Genomic DNA, 21,839 nt, shown 5'->3' with positions numbered 1-21,839 from the left:
TGGTCACTTCGAAGCATCTTTTGAACAGATGCTTCGTGTAAAGCTTCTTGAAGTTGGCAATCACTTGCTGATCCATAGGCTGGAGGAGAGGGGTGGTGTTTGGTGGCAGATAGAGAACCTTGATGAAGGAGAAGTCAGGCTGAATGATGTCCTCGAGGCCAGGAGGGAGAGCACGGGCATTGTCCCGTACTAGGAGACATTTGAGAGGAAGATTGTTCTCTTCTGAAAAGTTCTTGACAGCAGGACCGAAGCAGACGTTTATCCACTCAATAAATATGGTCCTCGTGACCCTGGCCTTGGCATTAGAATTCCAAAATACCGAGAGCCTCTCCTTCGTGATATTTTGTGCCTTGAAGGCACGAGGATTCTCTGAGTGGTATACCAGTAGGGGCTTAATTTTTAAGTCCCCACTGGCATTTGCACAAAATGCGAGCGTAAGTCTGTCCTTCATCGGTTTATGGCCAGGAAGTTTCCTTTCTTCAACTGTGATATATGTACGGCGGGGCATTTTCTTCCAGAAAAGGCCAGTTTCATCACAGTTAAACACTTGCTGAGGAATGTAGCCTTCTCTGGAAATTACTTTCTCAAAGTTCTTGAGGAATTCTTCTGCTGCTTTCTTGTCAGAACTGGCCGCCTCTCCATGCCTGACGACTGAGTGAATACCAGTCCTCTTCCTAAACGATCAAACCACCCATGAGAAGCCTTGAACTCTTGGGGGGCTTGCTGCGACGTTCCTTCATCTCCGGCCTCTCTCTGGGCTTCCACGAGATCGGCAAAGATGGCGCTCGCCTTGTGCGAAATTACCGATTGCGTGAGTGTATCACCAGCGATTTCCTTCTCTTTAATCCATAGAAGAAGGAGTCTCTCCATCTCGTCGTTGATTGAGGTCCTTCCACTGGCAAGGACAGTCATGCTTTTAGAAGACTTAATTGCTTTAATGGCTTCCTTGTTCTTGATAATTGTACCAATCGTAGACTGGTTACGGCCATACATACTAGCGAGGGTAATGATGCGCATGCCTTCTTCATATTTATTTATTATCTCCAGCTTCGTTTCCATAGTAATCATCTTTTTACTTCTCCCTTTAACATCACTAGCAATCTTGGGACCCATGGCTAATGAATTAAAGTTATAATTAAGCACTAAAATGCACAAAAAATACGATATCGCAAGCACTCACACGAGATCAAGTCTTTACGAAACGCACACGAGATTCTGAACTGAGCGCGCGTATAACAAAGAGAGAGAGGGGCAGCATCTCTCTCAGGCATTGTGGGAGGGATTCGGCCAATAGCATATCGGCATCTTAGTGACGCCGACCAATAGCAGATCAGCTTCTTAGTGACGTATGCAGTGACGTACGAGTGTGGTGGTAGGCTAGTGACTCGCACAGTCGTACGTGTAAAAACCGCCAAGTTTGAGTTTTGGAATTCGATGCCGGAAGGTGGAGAAAAATGTCATAACGATGGGATGAAAAACCATCGTATTCCACACCGCAACGTGAAAAAAACGTAAACTGGGGACGCCGTACCCCAGGGGTCTACTGTACAAGAAGTCAAGACGTGACCAAAAATATCTTCTATGGTACTTGGGCATGGACAGAGATATGGACCAAGTCAGAGTATTTCCATCTTCAGACAGAATCTAGTGAATAAGACAGATTGCAAAACCTTTTCCCAAGGAGTTTCTTCCAGCTCATTTCTGGCAGAAGCTACTGGGTTACGTTGCCTTCCTAAAGAAACTGGTACCCTTTGGGAGGATACATCATTGCTCAGTTCAATGGGCACTAAAGAGCTAATGGTCGCTGACTTCAGATTCCCCATTGATTCTTGTGAAGATTCCTTGTGATGTGAGAACAGATCTCTTATGGTGACTAAAGCAGGAGAACCTTTTAGTTCCTCCTTGTCATCTTCTTCATCCTTTGACTTTGATTGCGACTCTCTTCTCAGCAGAAGTAGTAGTCCAGGAAGGTTAGCCATGGTTCCAGGGACAGGGCTTCCTGCAACACCACCTCTCTTTTGGTAGGGGTGATCGGTAACCCTGGGGCCGAGATCTTGCGTTCAGTTTCCTGGCTAACCCAGTCCCCCCGCTGCCCCCAGCCACCTCGATGGCCAGGGCCGGTTGCGACAGATGTGTATGTTCCATTTCACAGTCTGTTCCAAGGGTGTTGAAAGAGCTTCGGCATCCTCCATCTCCCTTCATTCTTGGACATGGGACGTCTGCTCCTCTTTCTCTCCCCGAGTTATTTGTGGAAGAGAAGATGGAACCATCTGATGTCGTACCAAGATGCATGCGTTCTATAGTAGACGAAGAATGTGGGGAGGTATGCCTTGATCCAATGAGCCATGGCTGACCATCCGCCTCAACCCGTAGTACCAGAGGCACAAAGTACTTCACTGAGTGCCACCGGGTCGCATTCCAGGAGATTAAACATATAAAGGAACACCAGGAACAGACGATGAATGCAAAGTTAAAGTAACTCACATGCTCAGCAGTACCTTTAAACCATCTCACTCTCACTTGACTGACCCCAAAGGTACCAGCTAGCAAGGGAAGAGTGATCTCTATAATTTTCAAGGAACTTTTAGCAAACAGCCTTCCCCACGACCATCTTCTCTGTTGTCTTCTTCTTATGGAAGAAATGCCCGATGAAAGAATGGAGGAGAGAGAAAATATTGATAAAGGAAGAAGAGAGAGGGTGAACTCTCTTTCCCCTTGCCAACCATTTTTTCTTCATGTCACAGAGAAATCAAGGTCAGGGTGTCTGATGACTAAGATCACTCTGAAGAGGAAGCTCTTGTCCTCTACAACATTATACTGTATTGTCACAAGGGTAGCACTGGGAACACTCATTAACACTGCAACACAATGATCATTCAGGGAACATTTTCTGCATCAACTGAGCTTGCCTGATGAATAATTTTCACTATCGGGCATGCATATACAGGCAGCACTCAGTTTGAGCAAGGTAACTCCCTCCTGTGGGGAGAAACTACCACCAAGCGAGATGAGCTAGGGTCTAAGTTCATCATTTTCCTAATAGGAAAAGAGAGAACAACACTCCAAAGGGTGGGGGGTTGCTTAGTTACCCGCTCCACAAGGGTACACAACAAATGGGGTTTCAAAGGTTTTTATCCTCATTAGAACAAAATTCACTGCACCACAATTACTTTTGGGTGTGCTTCCATTACCAAGCAAGAGCGCTCACAAAAAACAAACCAATGCTTATCAAAAGTGAGTGTTAGAAAATAGGATCACAACGGTACATCTATAGCTGTTGCGGCTAAAAACAAAAGTGATAGCAATATTCAGCTTTCATTACCAAAGCCTTTCACTGAAATTAAAAAATTATAGAGTGAATTGATAAAATTTTAATAGCCCAGTAATGAATTTCAGTCCTATTACCTGAAATGGCACAAATTCAATCTATTCCCAATTCAAGTACTGTATACTGTATATGCACTGTATTAGGTTAATAAATTCACAATGTGATGCTTGTATCTTTAGATGCTCAGCAGATACCAAATGGTTCCCTTAACTTAAAAATAATAGTAAAATACCCTATTAAAGGTTTGAAAAAAGTTAATATAAACCTTACCTTTCTGACCATGGCCACAGTTATCATTGCAGCGCCTTGCTAAAATGCAAGCATCAAACACTGAAGCCAACTTCAGCCGCAGGGAGTACTCAACATAAGTATAGAATCCTAATGAAAGTAACACTGCAGCTAGTTGGAAGTTAAGGCCATGGAATAGTGATGACATAATATATGTAAATAAGAGAGCTCCAAATATTCCAAAACGATTTCGAGCAGTTTTAAAGATATCTGGGAAAGAACAGAAAATACAGGAAATATATTCTTTTTCTCTCAAGAGTTGTTTTATAATATTTGATGCTTTACATTTGAATTCTGATCCTGTACTATTTTATTCTACATACTGTACAAACATATGTATGGATAGGACATTAAACATATCTTATTAAATTATCAAAATATATCAAAATTATACATAAACTGTACTAAAACTACAGTATAACAATTCTAATAATAAAATTCATCATTTAAATACCTACTTAGTAGTCATGCTTTAAACCATTAAAGCTACTGGCACCTGAATTAACAAAAATAAATTTCCAACACTGCTCTCTCCTACCTCCCCCTTTCCTTGTGATGCCCAGTAGACACAATAAGTGGGACCACTGAGCAAATATGCTACCAGCCATTACACCCAAGAACTTCAAATAATCGTAGTCAGGCACACCGCGTGAGGAAGTGGAAACTATTGACTGTTTGGTCACAATGGATTCACAAACACAGCTGTTACTGTGAACTATGATAGGATCTTCAAAATCTTCAAAATCAAACATGAAGGAAACAGATGCAGTACTGTAGATTGAAGGCCATTTGTTCCAGTTTAGGTTCAAGGCATCTCTCGCAATTGCCTAATAATTTACATTTGGAGCTACAAAAAAGCAGAAATTTGTTGTTCTCTGATGTCAAAAACAGATCCACTTGGCTGATTATTGATTGATTATTAGATATTATCTAGCATGATCCCCAGCGAGATCAAGGGCAATTTTAAGGATCTCGTGGAAGGAGCTCTGGTGTAATATCTAATCAATATCCAAGCCTGTCTGCCTGGACAAAGTGTCCATCACCATACTGAGTGAGCGTACAGATTGTTCAGGGTGACAAACATCTCTTTAATGAAGGAAATTACTTATTGGAAGGACTACTGCATTCAGAATTCTTGAGCAAGATCTACCTTTCCAGAAATAATTGACTGCTGTATGGTTGTAACTGAAAATCTTTAATGTTAAAATTTTCATAGACTGAGCTTCTTTAATATCAGGAATACCATCCTCAGTCCCAACACATTTATGTGAAATGCTACAAACTGATTCGACTACCAGTATTTCCTAAATACACAGGTCTCCTCTGAATGACCTCCCTAACTGACCTGGATACACTTGTGTGAAGGATCATGGAAATCACAGGAGAGACCAATGGGACTGACACAGAAAGAGCCTTTGGTGAGGTCCCTGGTCTAAGAATCTTTATACAACAAAGGGTTTAACTGGTAAAGTCTGTCTCAGAGCCCATATAAGTTACCCTCCTCCACACTCAATTGGCATCTTTCAACCTGCACTTCAGAACTAGATTGGTGATTGAAGCAACTGGATAAGGACTAAAACACTTTTTGGCTATGGCCTGAAGGAAACCGGAATTTAAAGGAAATATTTTACCATGCGTAATATCTTTTCCTTGTAGGCCTTTGGAGAGCTTCGGGTGGATTTTGACATGTTCCAGCAAGGACCTAACCCCTTGAATACCTTCTCTGGAACTAGAAGAAAGAACTTGAAAGAAATAATTTTTATATATGATGCATAATTCTCTCATCTCTGTCCTGACCAGCCAGTTGTCGAAGTAGGTAATGACTTGAACTCCCTCAAACCACAGTATTATTATTATTATCATTACTAGCCAAGCTACAACCCCAGTTGGAAAAGCAAGATGCTATAAGCCCAAGGGCTCCAATAGGGAAAAATAGACCAGTGAGGAAAGGAAATAAGGAAATAAATAAATGATGAGAATAAATTAACAATAAATCATTCTAAAAACAGTAACAACGTCAAAACAGATATGTCCTATATAACAACGTCCAAAACAGATATGTCATATATAAACTATAAAAAGACTCATGTAAGCCTGGTCAACATAAAAACATTTGCTCCAACTTTGAACTTTTGAAGTTCTACTGATTCAACTACCCGATTAGGAAGATCATTCCACAACTTGGTAACAGCTGGAATAAAACTTCTAGAATACTGTGTAGTATTGAGTTTCATGATGGAGAAGGCCTGGCTATTAGAATTAACTGCCTCCCTAGTATTACGAACAGGATAGAATTGTCCACGGAGATCTGAATGTAAAGGATGGTCAGAGTTATGAAAAATCTTATGCAACATGCATAATGAACTAATTGAACGATAGTGCCAAAGATTTATTAATATGTAGATCAGGAATAAGAAATTTAATAGACCGTAAGTTTCTATCCAACAAATTAAGATGAGAATAAGCAGGTGAACACCAGAGAGGAGAACAATACTCGAAACAAGGTAGAATGAAAGAATTAAAACACTTCTTCAGTATAGATTGATCACTGAAAATCTTGTAAGACTTTTTCAATAAGACAATTTTTTGTGCAATTGAAAAAGACACAGACCTAATGTAGTTTGGGTAACAACACTGCTAGTTTTATGAATATCCTTAGAGCTATATAGAGACCAAATGGCATTACTCTGGAACTGTATGAACTCTCCCTAGCTGAAAACCTTAAGTAATATCAAAAGTGATGAGCAATACGAGATGTAGTAGTAAACATCTTTGAGACCTATAGTACACATGCAATCTCGTTGTTGTAATTGGCAGATTTGGTCTATGGTAACTATTTTGAACTCATCACTTTCGATGAGTTTTTTTAAGATGATAGAGGTTGACAATCATTCTTCTCTTGGTCGAGTCATTATTCATAACACTGAAATATGTAACGGTAAAATTGAAAAAGTCTGCCCTGGAAATTAAGGAATCTACATTCCTCTAAGGTTTTGGCCTGAAAAATTACTTCGTGGAGGTAGTTTAACTTTCCAAGACCAGCCCAAAACATTTGAAACTACCTTGTACTATGTCTCCATCGATAGAAAGTACAGTACATTGTTATTGAACGTGACCTTCCATCTGAAGAAAACAATTTTTGAAGCCCTCTGCCTTTGCAAAAAGGGCAATTTTGTGAAGCCAGTCTTTTCACAGGCTACCTTGGGTACTGCTGATGATACAATTACAGCACTGCCACTTATAAGACCTATTCCTTTATTCCAGTTTTCCAAAGGAGAGGTATTAGCCATCGAAGCATTTGCCCCACTTCTATCCTCCAACGAATTAGGAAAAAGGTGATCAGGTAAAAGATTACAGTAGAGAAACTCCTCTACTTCCAACTTTACCAGATCGTAAGATGCCAAATGCAAATCAAGTGTCTTGCCTCCAACTTCATCTTGTGCAAGGTTCTGGGCAGCCTCATACGTAGGCTTAAGCAGTGATTTTTGCATAACTGAGCAGGCACCCTTGAGCCACTGGCAGCACCAACTTCTAGAGGAAATAACAAATACTAAAAAAAAGTTTTCCGAACGAAGAATTTTGCCATCCAGATTGTCTCTGGAATCAGAGGTAAACCATCACCCTGCTGCTTCGTGCTTACATAAGCATACAGTTTTTTGGTGAGAAAGGCCTCACAAAACCCTTACAGTTCTGTGAAACTTTCAAACCCTTTAGGGTAATCCTCTAATCCTCTTGATCATTTTAACCAACAAGGGTGTCTGCTGACTAGGCACTGTTATCTCAACAACAGTCCCCTCAAAAGGGCTGTGATTCAGCAGAAAACCCCCAGCATCTGAGATCACTTCTACCAAACTGCCAGAAAGTCTTGTTTATCATCAGTAACACCTCTTTGGGTGTGAGCTGAAGAGACACCTTAAAGGATGGTTCTTTGAAGAGAATATCTTCATCTCTAGAATTACCTCCATCCCTTGATTGTGGTCAGGAGGTTCGTATGATTGGCACTGATTTTAGTGCTGCCTTTGTCCGTGGTAATCACAAGGCCCTTGTTTTCAGACTCAAACAGTTGGGAGTGGGTGGGTCGTTTCTTAGCATCATTATTGAATTTTCAAGTAATAGATGGCAAAAAGTTGTCGTTGATGGGAAATTTAGTGCGTATAGGAATGTGACATCTGGTGTTTCACAGGGTAGTGTTCTTGGCCCATTACTTTTCATACTATATACACACGACATGTGGTTTGGTCTGGAAAGCAAGATTGTTGTATAAGCAGATAATGTTCCTCTCTTTGCACCAATTCCATCTCCAGAATGTAGATCTGAGGTTGCCAAATCCCTTAATAGAGATTTAGCTAAAATTAGTGCATGGTGCAAATTATGGGGCATGAAGTTGAATCCTAACAAAACTCAAAGCATGATTGTAAGTAGGTCAGGAACAGTGGCTTCTCAACATCCAGATCTCGGCATTGATAATAATTTTTTCAACTTTGCATGACTTTTAAAATTCTATGTGTGGTTCTCGACAGTCTTCTTCTTCTTTGTCTACATCTTTTCCCACTTATATGTGGGGTCGATGTTTCTGGTCAGCTTTCTCCATCTACCTCTGTCCCACACCTCATCACCGGTTAATCCCTTTGATTGAAGGTCATCCTTGATACAGTTCACCCACCTTCTCTTTAGTCTCCCTCTCCTTCTCGTTCCCTGTACCTCCATTTCCATCACTCTCCTCCCTATACACTGTTCATCTCTTCTCATGACATGACCGTACCACCTCAGTCTACTTTCTTGGATCTTATCTGATAGTTTTCTAACTCCTGTGGTACCCCTAATTAGTTCATTCCGTATCGTATCTCTTCTTGTCACCCAAACCATCCATCTCAACATTTTCATCTCTGCCACATCCATCTTCTTCTCTTCTGTCTTCTTTATTACCCACGTCTCCGCTCCATACATCATTTCCGGTCTCACAACTGTCATGTGTACTTTACCTTTCAATTTAACCCCTATTTTCCTGTCGCATAGTACTGTACTTCACACACTTTTTTCCAATTCTTCCATCCTGCTTGTATTCTGTGGTTTATTTCTGCCCCCATATCACCATCATTTGCAACTTTTGATCCTAAATACCTGAAATTTTCAACTCTTTTCAATCTCACTCCTTGTAAACTAACTTCCCCATTCTCGTCATTTTTCAATATCAAATACCCCGTCATTTTCCTGCTGATTTTCAATCCCCTATTTTCTATTTCTCTTCTCCACTCCTCCAGTTTCTCTTCGAAAACCTATTGCCTAGTGCTACACACTATAACATCATCTGCAAAAAGCATACACCAAGGAGACTGATCTCTAATACCTTGTGTTACTACATCCATGACCAGATCAAATAGGTAAGGGCTCAATGCAGACCCCTGATGTAGTCCCACATTTACTGGGAGACTTTCTGTTAGGCCTATACTGCTCTTAACATTTGCTTCTGCCCTTTCATACATATCCTGGGTGATTCTTACATATTTCTCATGGACTACCTTTTCTCTCATACATCTCCACAGCTCCTGACATGGTACTCGATCGTATGCCTTCTCCATGTCAATAAAGACCATATGTAATCGTTTCTGTTTCTCCCGATGTTTTTCTATCGTCTGCCTCAAAGTAAATATTGCTTCTAAAGTCCCTCTTCCAGGCATGAATCCAAATTGTTCCTCACCAATTGTTGTTTCATACCTGAGTCTCTTCTCAATGATCTTCTTCCATATTTTCATAGTATGGCTGTGGTAAAAATAAACCTGTTTATATTATCCTGTCGTTCATAAGGAGTGTGATGTATGTACCTTCTTAGTTACCACAAATGTTTATTTATGTTTTTGTCTGTGTCTGATAATGTGTTTGTTTTGTTGTTTGCAGGGTATAACTGCAGTGGAATTGTTAACTGAATAAAACTTTAGTTCTGGATACACCGGGTTTACTTCAATTTATTCAGTTAGTGTAATCAATTCAGTCGCCATGGAATGGCTTCTGCGCCCATCCCGGTTTGATGTGGACCCTGACTCTGCCCAGGCCGCCAAGGAGTGGACATACTGGCTGAGGACGTTTACAAACTTCGTTGAAGCGGTGCAGCTGACTACCCCTACGCTTGACAAACTGGTTCTTCTCACTAACTATGTGGCTCCTCGTGTGTATGACTACATTTCTGAGAGTGAGACTTATGAGATGGCTGAAGAGGTTCTGACATCTTTGTACATGAAACCGAACAATGAAATATTTGCCAGGCATCTACTTGCCACTCGCAGGCAACACTCAGGTGAGTCCCTGGATCAGTTCCTGCAGGCACTGAAGCTACTTGCTAAGGACTGCCAATTCAAAAGTGTAACTGCGGAGGAAGCATGAGACAGTTATGTTCAGGATGCCTTCATTAATGGTTTGGTCTCTGGTGCAATACGCCAGCGTCTGTTGGAGAATTTGACACTGAACTTAAATACTGCTTAAGAACACACCCGCACTCTAGAAATGCCCCAGAAGCATTCAGCCTCCTACTCTTCAGCAGAACCTGTTAATGCTGCTGTGTCAGCAATGAGTCGAGAGGAGGAATCGTTTAGTGCTGAAAATAACAGTGTGTCTGTTTCTGCTGCTACTTCTAGTGCTCGATGTTTTTTTTGTGGGAACAACCGGCATCCCTGAACTCAGTGTCCTGCTAAGGACGCAGTGTGTTTGAAATGTAAGAAGCAAGGACATTATGCTAAGGTGTGTCACTCTGTGAAACAGGCGAGTGGCTCTTCTAGGCCAAAATATTCTTCAGCAATGCTAGCTTCTATAGTGGGGGCCTCCCCTAAGTGTCTTGAAAAATCTATAACACCTCTCAAGCTTAATGGTAGCCCTGTCAGTGCCCTTACTGATACTGGGAGTTCGGATAGCTTTGTGCGTCATAATTTAGTGGACCTAAACAAACTAACTATGTCTCCAGAGCATGGAAAAGTCTCCATGGCTGATGAATCCCTGTCCTCAAACATCTTAGGTCTGTGCAGTGTGGACTTGGAGTTAAAAGGAGAGACTTATCACGGTGTTGAACTCAAGGTGTTACAAAGCTTATGTAGTGATGTGATTCTAGGGCATGACTTCCTGAGGAAACATTCTGGTCTGGAAATGGATTTTGGAGGAGAGAAACCTCCTTTGAAGATATGTTCACTAGGTGTTGTTAAGGTGTCCCCTCCTTTCCTTTTCAAGAACCTGACGCCAGATTGTAGACCAGTGGCTAATAAGTCAAGACTATACTCCTTGAGTGACAAGAAGTTCGTTGAAGCGGAGATTGAGCGTATGATGTCGGAAGAAATAATAAGGCCTAGCAATTCTCCTTGGAGAGCTCAAGTGCTGGTGACATCAGGGGAGAATCAGAAAAGGAGGATGGTTGTAGATTACTCTCGTACTATAAACAAGTTCACTGAGCTTGATGCTTACCCCTTGCCAAATATCAACGAGATGGTGAACAACATTGCACGGTACAAGGTGTTCAGTACCTTAGATCTGAAAAGTGCATATCATCAGGTTGCAATAAGAGAAGAAGAGAGACCGTACACTGCATTTGAAGCTGGGGGTAAACTTTACGAATTCAATCGCATTCCATTTGGTGTGAAAAATGGAGTAGCTGCTTTTCAACGTGTGCTTGACGAAATCCTTAAGAAAGAAAAAGTAGGTGGTACATTTGCTTATGTAGACAATGTTACTGTGTGTGGTGAGACAGAGGAGGAGCATGACCAGAATTTAAGAAGGTTTTTGAAGATGGCCGAGGAGTACAACCTGACTCTAAACCACAGCAAGTGTGACTTCAAAGTCAGAACCATTAAATTGCTTGGGTATTCAGTAACGGATGGGGAAATCAAACCCGACCCAGAACGCTTGCAACCACTGAGGAATCTTTCACCCCCAAAGGATGCAGCTTCACTTCGCATGACCATGGGATTGCTTGCACATTACTCAAGATGGATCCCAAACTTTTCAGAGAAAATCCGCCCTCTCACACAAGCCAATGGTTTTCCTTTATCTACTGAAGCACTGCAAGCTCTCGGGAACTTGAAGAAAGACATTGCTAGTGCTGTGGTAACAGCCATTGATCCCACCTCTCTTTTCACTGTGGAAACAGATGCCTCAGGTCATGCAATAGCAGCTACTCTGACACAGAATAATCGCCCAGTGGCTTTCTTCTCCCGCACTCTCACTCGCAGTGAACAGGGACATTCTGCAGTGGAAAAGGAAGCTTATGCCATAGTGGAGGCATTGAGGAAGTGGAGACACTAATTAATTGGACACCGTTTCAAGCTCATCATGGACCAGCATAGTGTAAAGTTTATGTTTGACTCTAAATCAAACAGTAAAATAAAATGACAAAATAGCAAGGTGGAGAGTAGAACTCTCATGTTTTCACTATGATATAGTTTACCGTCCAGGAACAGAGAACATACCAGCTGATGCTCTCTCCCGCATCTGTGGTGCCACTACTTCTGATAAACTCCGAGAACTTCATGAAATCCTGTCACCCAGGAATATCTCGTATGATGCATTTCGTCCGAGGACGGAATCTACCTTACTCGGTAGAAGAAGTGAAGAAAATTACCACCTCTTGCCAAGTGTGTTTAGAGCTCAAACCTCGATTCTTCAAATACTCGGGACAACTGATCAAAGCAACCCAGCCATTTGAGAGGCTGAACTTAGATTTCAAAGGCCCAGTTCCCTCTCAATCTAGAAACAAGTACTTCCTCACGGTTGTGGATGAATTTTCAAGGTTCCCTTTTGTTTTCCCTTGCACTGATATGACCACTAGAACTATCATCAGTTGTTTGGTGCAACTATTTACTTTGTTTGGTATGCTAGCATACATCCACACTGACAGAGGTGCATCTTTCATGTCTGAAGAGCTGAAGGATTTCCTGATGAAGAAAGGTGTAGCTACCAGTCGCACTACACCTTATAACCCTAAAGGGAATGGTCAGGCTGAAAAATATAACGGAATTATATGGAAAACTCTAACATTGGCCCTTAAGACAAGAAACCTTGATGTGTCTCAGTGGGAAACTTCTCCCAGATGCTCTCCATTCTATACGCTCCTTGTTGTGCACTTCCACGAACAGTACTCCTCACGAGCGCCTTTTCCTGCATAGTAGAAGGTCCACTACCGGCCAATCGTTGCCTACTTGGCTCATCCAAGGAGGACGTGCTCTCCTGAGACACCATGTAAGACACAGCAAGAACGACCCCTTGGTGGATGAGGTTGAAATCGTAGAGACGAACCCTGAGTATGCTCATGTGAAGCTTTCAGATGGTAGGGCGACTACGGTTTCATTAAGACATCTTGCTCCTATGGCTAGTGACAACCGAGAAAATACAAATGCTGGGGATCCTGTACCTCAGTCCGAGGTTCTTGAGGAATTGTCAGTTGCGAATGCTCCCCAGGAGATTGCACGCGGTTTCTCCCATGTGGATACTGCTCCTCAGAACGACACTCTTCACGAATCACGTACAGTGCCTCAACAGGTAGCCTTACCTCCTCCACTTCGAAGGTCAGAGAGAGTGAGGCAACCTCCAAAGTACCTTCAGGATTACTCCACGTGAACTTAACTCAGAAGGGAAGAATGTGGTAAAAATAAACCTGTTTATATTATCCTGTCGTTCATAAGAAGTGTGATGTATGTACCTTCTTAGTTAACACAAATGTTTATTTATGTTTTTGTCTGTGTCTGATAATGTGTTTGTTTTGTTGTTTGCAGGGTATAACTGCAGTGGAATTGTTAACTGAATAAAACCTTAGTTCTGGATACACCGGGTTTACTTCAATGGCTTATCAGCTTCATGCCTCTGTAGTTGCCACATTCCTGAATGTCTCCCTTCCCCTTATAGATGGGAAAGATTAGGCTTCTTCTCCATTCCTCTGGCACAAGATATCTATGCCTTCCTCTCCAAGACTCTTCCATACATCTACTGGTATATTATCCGGTCCTGCAGCTTTACTATTTTTCATCTTCTTTACTGCTTGTTCTACTTCTCTTCTAGTAACTCCTATGGTAACTGTCTCATTTAGGAGCCCATCTTCAAATACTGTTCTTGGGTTCTCCTCATTTAATAGTCCTTCAAAATAAGTTTCCCACCCTCTTTTAATTTCATTCTTCTGCTAGAACTATACCATTGCTATCTTTTATTTGCCTTATCTGTGTCAGGTCTTTAGATGCAGCATCTCGGGCCTTAGCAATTCGTAATATTTTCTTCTCTCCTTCTGGTGTTTCCATCTCTTTATAGATTTCATTTAATGTCTCTGCCTTTGCCTTTGCTACTGCTCTTCTTGCTCCTTTCTTTGCTTGCTTATAGTTTTCTTTATCCTGCTCTTGTCTGACGGTGCCAGAGATTAATATCTAGATCAGGAATAAGAAATTTCATGCACCATAAGTTCCTGCCCAACAAATTAAGATGAGAATCAGGAGCTGAAGACCAGACAGGAGAACAATACTTTAAACAAGATAGAATGAAAGAATTAAAGCACCTCTTCAGAATAGATCGATCACCAAAAATCATAAAAGACTTTCTCAGTAAACCATTTTTTTGTGCAAATGAAGAAGACACAGACCTAATGTGTGGTTCTCAACAGTAAATTTAATTTTGAGAAATACATTAGGTCTGTGTCTTCTTCATTTGCACAAAAAATGGTTTACTGAGAAAGTATTTTATGATTTTTGGTGATTGATCTATTCTGAAGAGGTGCTTTAATTCTTTCATTCTGTCTTGTTGCAAGTATTGTTCTCCCGTCTGGTCTTCAGCTCCTGATTCTCATCTTAATTTGTTGGACAGGAACTTATGGTACATGAAATTTCTTATTCCTGATCTAGATGTTAATCTCTAGCACCGTCAGTCAATTAGTTCGTCATGCATGTTGCATAAGACTTTTCATAATTCTGACCATCCTTTACATTCAGATCTCCCCGAACAGTTCTATTCTGTTTGTAATACTAGACATGCGGTTAATTCTAATAGCCAGGCCTTCTCCATCATGAGGCTCAATACCACACAGTATCCTAGAAATTTTATTCCAACTGTGACCACGTTGTGGAATGACCTTCCTAATCAGGTAGTTGAATCAGTAAAACTTTGAATCAGTAAAACTTCAAAAGTTCAAACTTGCAGCAATGTTTTTAAGATGAATAAGCTGACATAAGTATTTCTATAGCTACCTCCCTCAACAAAGTTGGAAAGATGTTATGTTTTACCTGCTGTTTGTGTTTGTTTGTAAGTGAACACCTTCCTGGCTACAATTTTAATCATAGAGTGATGGAACTTGCAGGGATTAACTTTTATGTAAAAAGCTCAAACTTTTTTTCTGCTGTTGAATATGTGCTACATGAACTTCCAAAATGCACAAGAATAGTGCTAATTCATTTTTAAGGATATAACAGTGATAGGGCTGAAATAATTTCAATACGTGGGGAAGAAAGACTCTGGAAGGCAACCAGTTTATGATGTAATATACTAAAAGCAGGAAAAGCACTATATTTTTTGCTGGCGTAAAATACCGAAACCATGACAGATAGTAAAAACGCGTTAAATTCTCAAGAAATGCGATATATCTAGAGTGAAAGGCGCTGAAATGGCAACTCTGGTGACAAGTTGGAGTGAGATGGGATGTTGTACTGCGTGGGGAAGGAAGTAACGCAAAGCAAAGGAGCACTGGCTGTTTGAAATTGTCGCGCCACGAGAGTATTTCTCGCGAATATTTGATGTTTTATTGAATAGGTTATACGGTTCTCTGTGTCGCAATCGAACAAAATCGTGAAGAATAAGCTCGCATAAAGCGATAGCTGACTGTATATATTATCATCATCATCAGCCATGACTAATCCACTGCAGAACAAAGGCCTCAGATATGTCCTTCCACTTGCATCTATTTATAGTCTTTCTATACCAGTCCACACCTGCAAACTTTCTTAGTTCATCAATCTATTGTCTTTTCTTCCTTCCCCTGTTTCTTTTGCAATCTCTAGGGACCCATTCTGTTATTCTTAATGTTCATCTATTATCAGTCATTCTCATTATATGTCCTGCCTATGTCTATTTCTTTTTCTTACATGTTGTTAGAATATCTCCTACTTTAGTTTGCTCTCTTATCCATGATGTTGTTTTTCTGTCTGTTAGTGTTATCCCCTTCATTATTCTTTCAATGTCTGCCATGCCAAGTATCATTTTTCTGATAGCATTTACTTAGTAACATAAAATAGTCATAATTAAGGGCGCCCTTACAATTCAAGAGAGCATAGTCTGTAAAATGATCCCCTCGAGTATTATTTGTGTATATAATCCTTCTCCACTTGTGTTTTCCTGACTTGATTGAATTCTAATATAACCCATATTAAGTGGTGTCAGGTGTGTGGGGGTAAAATTTCAATAATGTTTGTATTAAGTGATTTTAGCTGACATATGGTTTAGTGATAAAGTGAAGAAATCATGGTTAATACGAAAAGCTCGACATTGATCAGCGATGAATGAGAGAGGGATGAAGTGAATCCTGTCACTCTTATGAGCCCGGTACTCAATAAACAGAGACAGTCGGTTCCCCAGCCAGCATTAAAGGACACCCTACTAGAAGCAAACATAACTTCTCTGGGAGTGCCTAAGGAGGTTAGAGGGGTAGAACAGCCACCCCTCACCACCACTCCCGCTCATGGAAGTAGGAATGCTGTTCCTGTTCTTGGAATATAGCTAGGATCATGTGTGAAATGCGTTGAGGAACCACTTGTTATGGACTCCATCCAAATGTCGAAGGAGTGCCCAGTACTGTACTGAATACAGCCAGCGCCCACATACAGACACAGTGCCGCTCTAACGAAGTGGCAGTAACAACTCGATGTAAAGCAGAAGGAACAATAATGAAAGAATTCAGGTTTAAGTACACCTGCAGATGGAGTGCATAGAAAATGGGAAGATCTTGATGACTCCAGAGAGGGAGCGAGAATCGCCGTGAGAGTGCTAGTGACAGGGGTTCCAAGGGGGAACCCAGTGTCCATGCCCCATGAATGATGGTGTGGTTGAGGTAAGAGTACTTTACTGTAGTAAGTTCCTGGATTTCTTGCGCATGCAAAGGGATGAGTTCTCCATTGAAGGCGACTTCCGATCTTGCGTCATTCTCCCTTCCTCTTTGGTAGAGAAAGCCATCCATGCAATTCATGTAAGTCCTTATTCAGGACATGTAGGTATAGAGAGGTCCCTAGGGAGGGGACGACAGTAATTGTTTTGGATAGGGATGAAGAGAGACATTGATAGGTTTATCATTAAGTGCCATGTGTGTAACTCAATGAGGAACCACAAACATGTGATACCAAAGGTCAGAACATGGTTGTTACTGCCTGTTAAGTTTAACAGAGTGCATATGGATGTCCTAGATCCATTTTCCCCAGGGGATGGGCAATTTAAATGTGTGTGCACACTTGTAGATGCATTCCCCCGATTCACACATATGCGATGGTGGATAAAACAGCAATTTCGGTTGCAAAGGCCTTGTGTTCCTTCAGTGAAGTTCAGCTGTCCATGTACGTTAATCAGTGACAATGGCTGATAATTTGTGAACGAAGTGTGCAAAAGGGATTACCAAGATCATGAAAATAGATAATTTTCCTATAACCTCTTATTGGCCATCAGCAAATAGGCTCATTGAGTCCCATAATCATGAGGTGACAAATATTTTACTGTATTTTGTGGGGGACAGTCCAAACCAGTGGGTGGAAATGTTGCTGTGGGTAGACCCTGTACTGCTGTATACTGTTGTATTGGATCCCCACACCTTGCCACTATACTGTATACAACATAGAACAATATCGGGTAATAATGCGTAATTTGACTCAGAGTATGTTTCAGATAATCCAAAGGTATTTGCTGAGGGCAAATGAGAAGCATCAGACAAGATATGATCATTGTTTCCAAATGCGAACTTCTGAGATACAGATAGAGGACAGAATTTATCTTAAAAGCCTGCAGCTGAATAAACACAAAATGGGGATATATTGACACACCTGCCACTACTGGCCTTACTAAGGAGATACTGGCACTGGGGAGTCTACTTGAAAGACCTAATGAAGCCTAAAGCTCCTTAAGTCACACTTATTATCAGTGGTAGCACTAATGGAGAAGATCCTCCAATCTCCCAAAGCATATGCCTACCACCCCAAGGAGGCCACAGTCTATACATGGGGATAATTGAGAACAATCATACCCCTAGCAAGAGCAAACAGAGAGTGTGGATCTGCAGCAGGTTTAACAAACAAAACCAGATGTAAAGTTCATCCTCTTGCTTCACATTATACAGCACAATCAACAGCCATTAATTACTTTCAAAAAGGAAAAAATAGGAAAATTAAAAGTTCATTTAAGAGCTCATGGTACGTCCATACTCAAGGCAGCCGCAACATAAGTACTGTAGAGAGACTTTGACAGTTAAGGGGGCAGAGCTCCTCACCCTTTCTCCCACCCGTCACTTAATTGATTGTTAAACGATCCAATGGCCATCCAATTTTTGCGATGAAACATATTCCCTTCCTAATGGACAATGGTTTGTATCTGCATAGAAACAAATTTCCCTCTTCTAGCCTTTACAGGAAAGTCCTTAGAAGCCACATAGCAGCCTAACCGCCCCAAAACAATGTTTTTTGTAATCTCATTGGTTGCTTTCTTGAAGGTCTATTTATATGTATTATACTGAAATGTAAGCTTTTTATTCTTGATTTCACATACATTTTACTGTAAGTCTTGAAAGAGAATAAGAGTTGTTGCCAGATTTAACAAACTATCTGAACCTATTTGTCTAAACAAACTCCAGATAAATGTTATACAGTATTCCCTTCCCTAAATTATATGTAAATTTGTATCTTTTTTATTCAATAATAGAGTATGTTCTTATTATAAGGATTTTTTCATACTTTCATAGTTCTTACATAGGAAAGTTAATCTAAAGAATTACTGTATGCTTTACATAAAAGTCAGTATCAGTAAATAGGATTATAGCTCTGAATAAAAATTAAATACATGCATTACCGTGCTAGGCAGTATATCTTAGTTACCGTGCTAAGCGGTATATCTTAGCATTACCGTGCTAGGCGGTATATCTTAGCATTACCGTGCTAGGCGGTATATCTTAGCATTACCGTGCTAGGCGGTATATCGTAGCATTACCGTGCTAGGCGGTATATCGTAGCATTACCGTGCTAGGCGGTATATCGTAGCATTACCGTGCTAGGCGGTATATCTTAGCATTACCGTGCTAGGCGGTATATCGTAGCATTACCGTGCTAGGCGGTATATCTTAGCATTACCGTGCTAGGCAGTATATCTTAGTTACCGTGCTAAGCGGTATATCTTAGCATTACCGTGCTAGGCGGTATATCTTAGCATTACCGTGCTAGGCGGTATATCTTAGCATTACCGTGCTAGGCGGTATATCGTAGCATTACCGTGCTAGGCGGTATATCGTAGCATTACCGTGCTAGGCGGTATATCGTAGCATTACCGTGCTAGGCGGTATATCTTAGCATTACCGTGCTAGGCGGTATATCGTAGCATTACCGTGCTAGGCGGTATATCGTAGCATTACCGTGCTAAGCGGTATATCGTAGCATTACCGTGCTAGGCGGTATATCGTAGCATTACCGTGCTAGGCGGTATATCTTAGCATTACCGTGCTAGGCGGTATATCTTAGCATTACCGTGCTAGGCGGTATATCGTAGCATTACCGTGCTAGGCGGTATATCGTAGCATTACCGTGCTAGGCGGTATATCTTAGCATTACCGTGCTAGGCAGTATATCTTAGTTACCGTGCTAAGCGGTATATCTTAGCATTACCGTGCTAGGCGGTATATCTTAGCATTACCGTGCTAGGCGGTATATCGTAGCATTACCGTGCTAGGCGGTATATCGTAGCATTACCGTGCTAGGCGGTATATCGTAGCATTACCGTGCTAGGCGGTATATCGTAGCATTACCGTGCTAGGCGGTATATCGTAGCATTACCGTGCTAGGCGGTATATCTTAGCATTACCGTGCTAGGCAGTATATCTTAGTTACCGTGCTAAGCGGTATATCTTAGCATTACCGTGCTAGGCGGTATATCTTAGCATTACCGTGCTAGGCGGTATATCTTAGCATTACCGTGCTAGGCGGTATATCGTAGCATTACCGTGCTAGGCGGTATATCGTAGCATTACCGTGCTAGGCGGTATATCGTAGCATTACCGTGCTAATCGGTATATCTTAGCATTACCGCGCTAGGCGGTATATCGTAGCATTACCGTGCTAGGCGGTATATCTTAGCATTACCGTGCTAGGCGGTATATCGTAGCATTACCGTGCTAGGCAGTATATCTTAGCAATCCATGTTTGCCAACGGTTATACTCGTATAGGCGGATGAGCAACTTGGTGGAGTAATGAGAGCTTTGGGTGTGGAGGAAATGCCCTCATAAATCTTGATAAAGTCACTGACAGCAGGGTGACGGATTGGGTTTAAGGCGATGGAAAAACTGTCTCTTCGGCTTTTACTCCTGATGCCTGCCGGATGATCTTACTAGAATTGGTATGGACTGGTAGGGGTCACTTGCCTTAGTTAGATAGGCATTGTGCATCACAAGGAACTGGCTATCCTTTGATGTATCTAGCCAATGAATCCTCTATGGATTTAGTCAGTCATGGAAAGAAATGACAGAATGACCCCCAGTCCCGGGCATAGCGGGGTGCTAAGAATATCCCGGTTTGTAAATATTAAAGAAAAATTTAAAATAGGTAATTGGAATGTTAGAACCATGAATCAGATTGGGAAGTTACAGCAAGTGGAGAGTGAATTTATGAAATATAGTTTGGATATCTTTGCCCTAAGTGAAACACGTTGTAAGGGGATTGGTAAGGAAACTTGAGATCAAGGCAATATGATATTTTAATTATAAAATAAATTTTTGAATATACTTACCCGGTGAATATATAATAGCTGCAACTCTGCGGCTCGACAGAAAACACACTCAAAAAAACTCGCGAGCGATCGCTATGAAGGTTGCGGGTGTGCCCACCAGCGCCAACTGTCGGCCAGATACCACTCTTGTATGTAAACAAAACCTTCAATTCTTCTCGTCCCGCTGTGTCTCTATTGGGGAGGAAGGGAGGGTCATTTAATTTATATATTCACCGGGTAAGTATATTCAAAAATTTATTTTATAATTAAAATATCATTTTTAAATATTTAACTTAGCCGGTGAATATATAATAGCTGATTCACACCCAAGGAGGTGGGTAGAGACCAGAGTTAATTATGTTTACAGCGTATAAGCTAAGAGTTTTTTCATTTTGGCAGTTATCAATATAACAAAACCAAAATAAATAGGTATCTGGTAAGGAAGTTGACTTAGACGATTACTCTGCCTTGTAAGTCTGTCTTCCTCACGGAGCCCAGCGATCCTCTTAGGATGCTGACAGACTCCCAGGAGCTGAAGTATCAAGGGCTGCAACCCATACAACAGGACCTCATCAAACCCCTAATCTGGGCGCTCTCAAGAAATGACTTTGACCACCCGCCAAATCAATCAGGATGCGAAAGGCTTCTTAGCCTTCCGAACAACCCATAAAACAATATTAAAAACATTTCAAGAGACAGATTAAAAGGATATTGGAATTAGGGAAGTGTAGTGGTAGAACCCTCACCCACTACTGCACTCGCTGCAACGAATGGACCCAGTGTGTAGCAGTCCTCGTAAAGAGTCTGGACATCTTTTAAGTAAAATGACGCGAACACTGACTTGTTTCTCCAAAAAGTCGCGTCCATAATACTTTGCAGAGATTTATTTTGCTTGAAGGCCACGGAGGTTGCTATATCTCTAGCTTCGTGCGTCTTAACCTTAAGCAAACATCGGTCTTTCTCATTCTAGTGAGAATGAGCTTCTCGTATTAAAAAAATCTGATAAAATATGACAAAGAATTCTTTGACATAGGCAATGAAGGTTTCTTAACTGAGCACCATAATGCCTCAGATTTCCCTCGTAATGACTTAGTACGAGCTAAATCGAACTTAAGAGCTCTAACAGGACATAATACTCTTTCCAGTTCGTTGCCTACGATCTCTGATAAGCAAGGAATATCAAAAGATTTAGGCCAAGGACGAGAAGGCAGTTCATTTTTGGCCAGGAAACCAAGTTGAAGTGAACAAGTGGCTTTTTTCTGTAGAAAAGCCGAT

The 21,839-nt window shown here is 41.2% G+C and overlaps 1 protein-coding gene across 3 annotated transcripts in view; it reads right to left on the bottom strand.

Annotated features, from left to right (window-relative positions):
* LOC137657753 (protein-serine O-palmitoleoyltransferase porcupine-like) overlaps window positions 1–21,839 on the bottom strand; it is a 211,150-nt gene that overhangs the window by 15,362 nt on the left and 173,949 nt on the right. For all 3 annotated transcript variants that reach the window (XM_068392227.1, XM_068392224.1, XM_068392225.1), the window contains exon 8: window positions 3,599–3,826. In XM_068392227.1, coding sequence (XP_068248328.1) covers window positions 3,599–3,826 — 228 coding nt within the window. The remainder of the gene's footprint in view (window positions 1–3,598; window positions 3,827–21,839) is intronic.

This window comes from Palaemon carinicauda, chromosome 18, assembly GCF_036898095.1.
Source record: "Palaemon carinicauda isolate YSFRI2023 chromosome 18, ASM3689809v2, whole genome shotgun sequence".
Taxonomy (NCBI): domain Eukaryota; kingdom Metazoa; phylum Arthropoda; class Malacostraca; order Decapoda; family Palaemonidae; genus Palaemon; species Palaemon carinicauda.
This window is presented reverse-complemented; position numbering and strand designations above follow the sequence as displayed.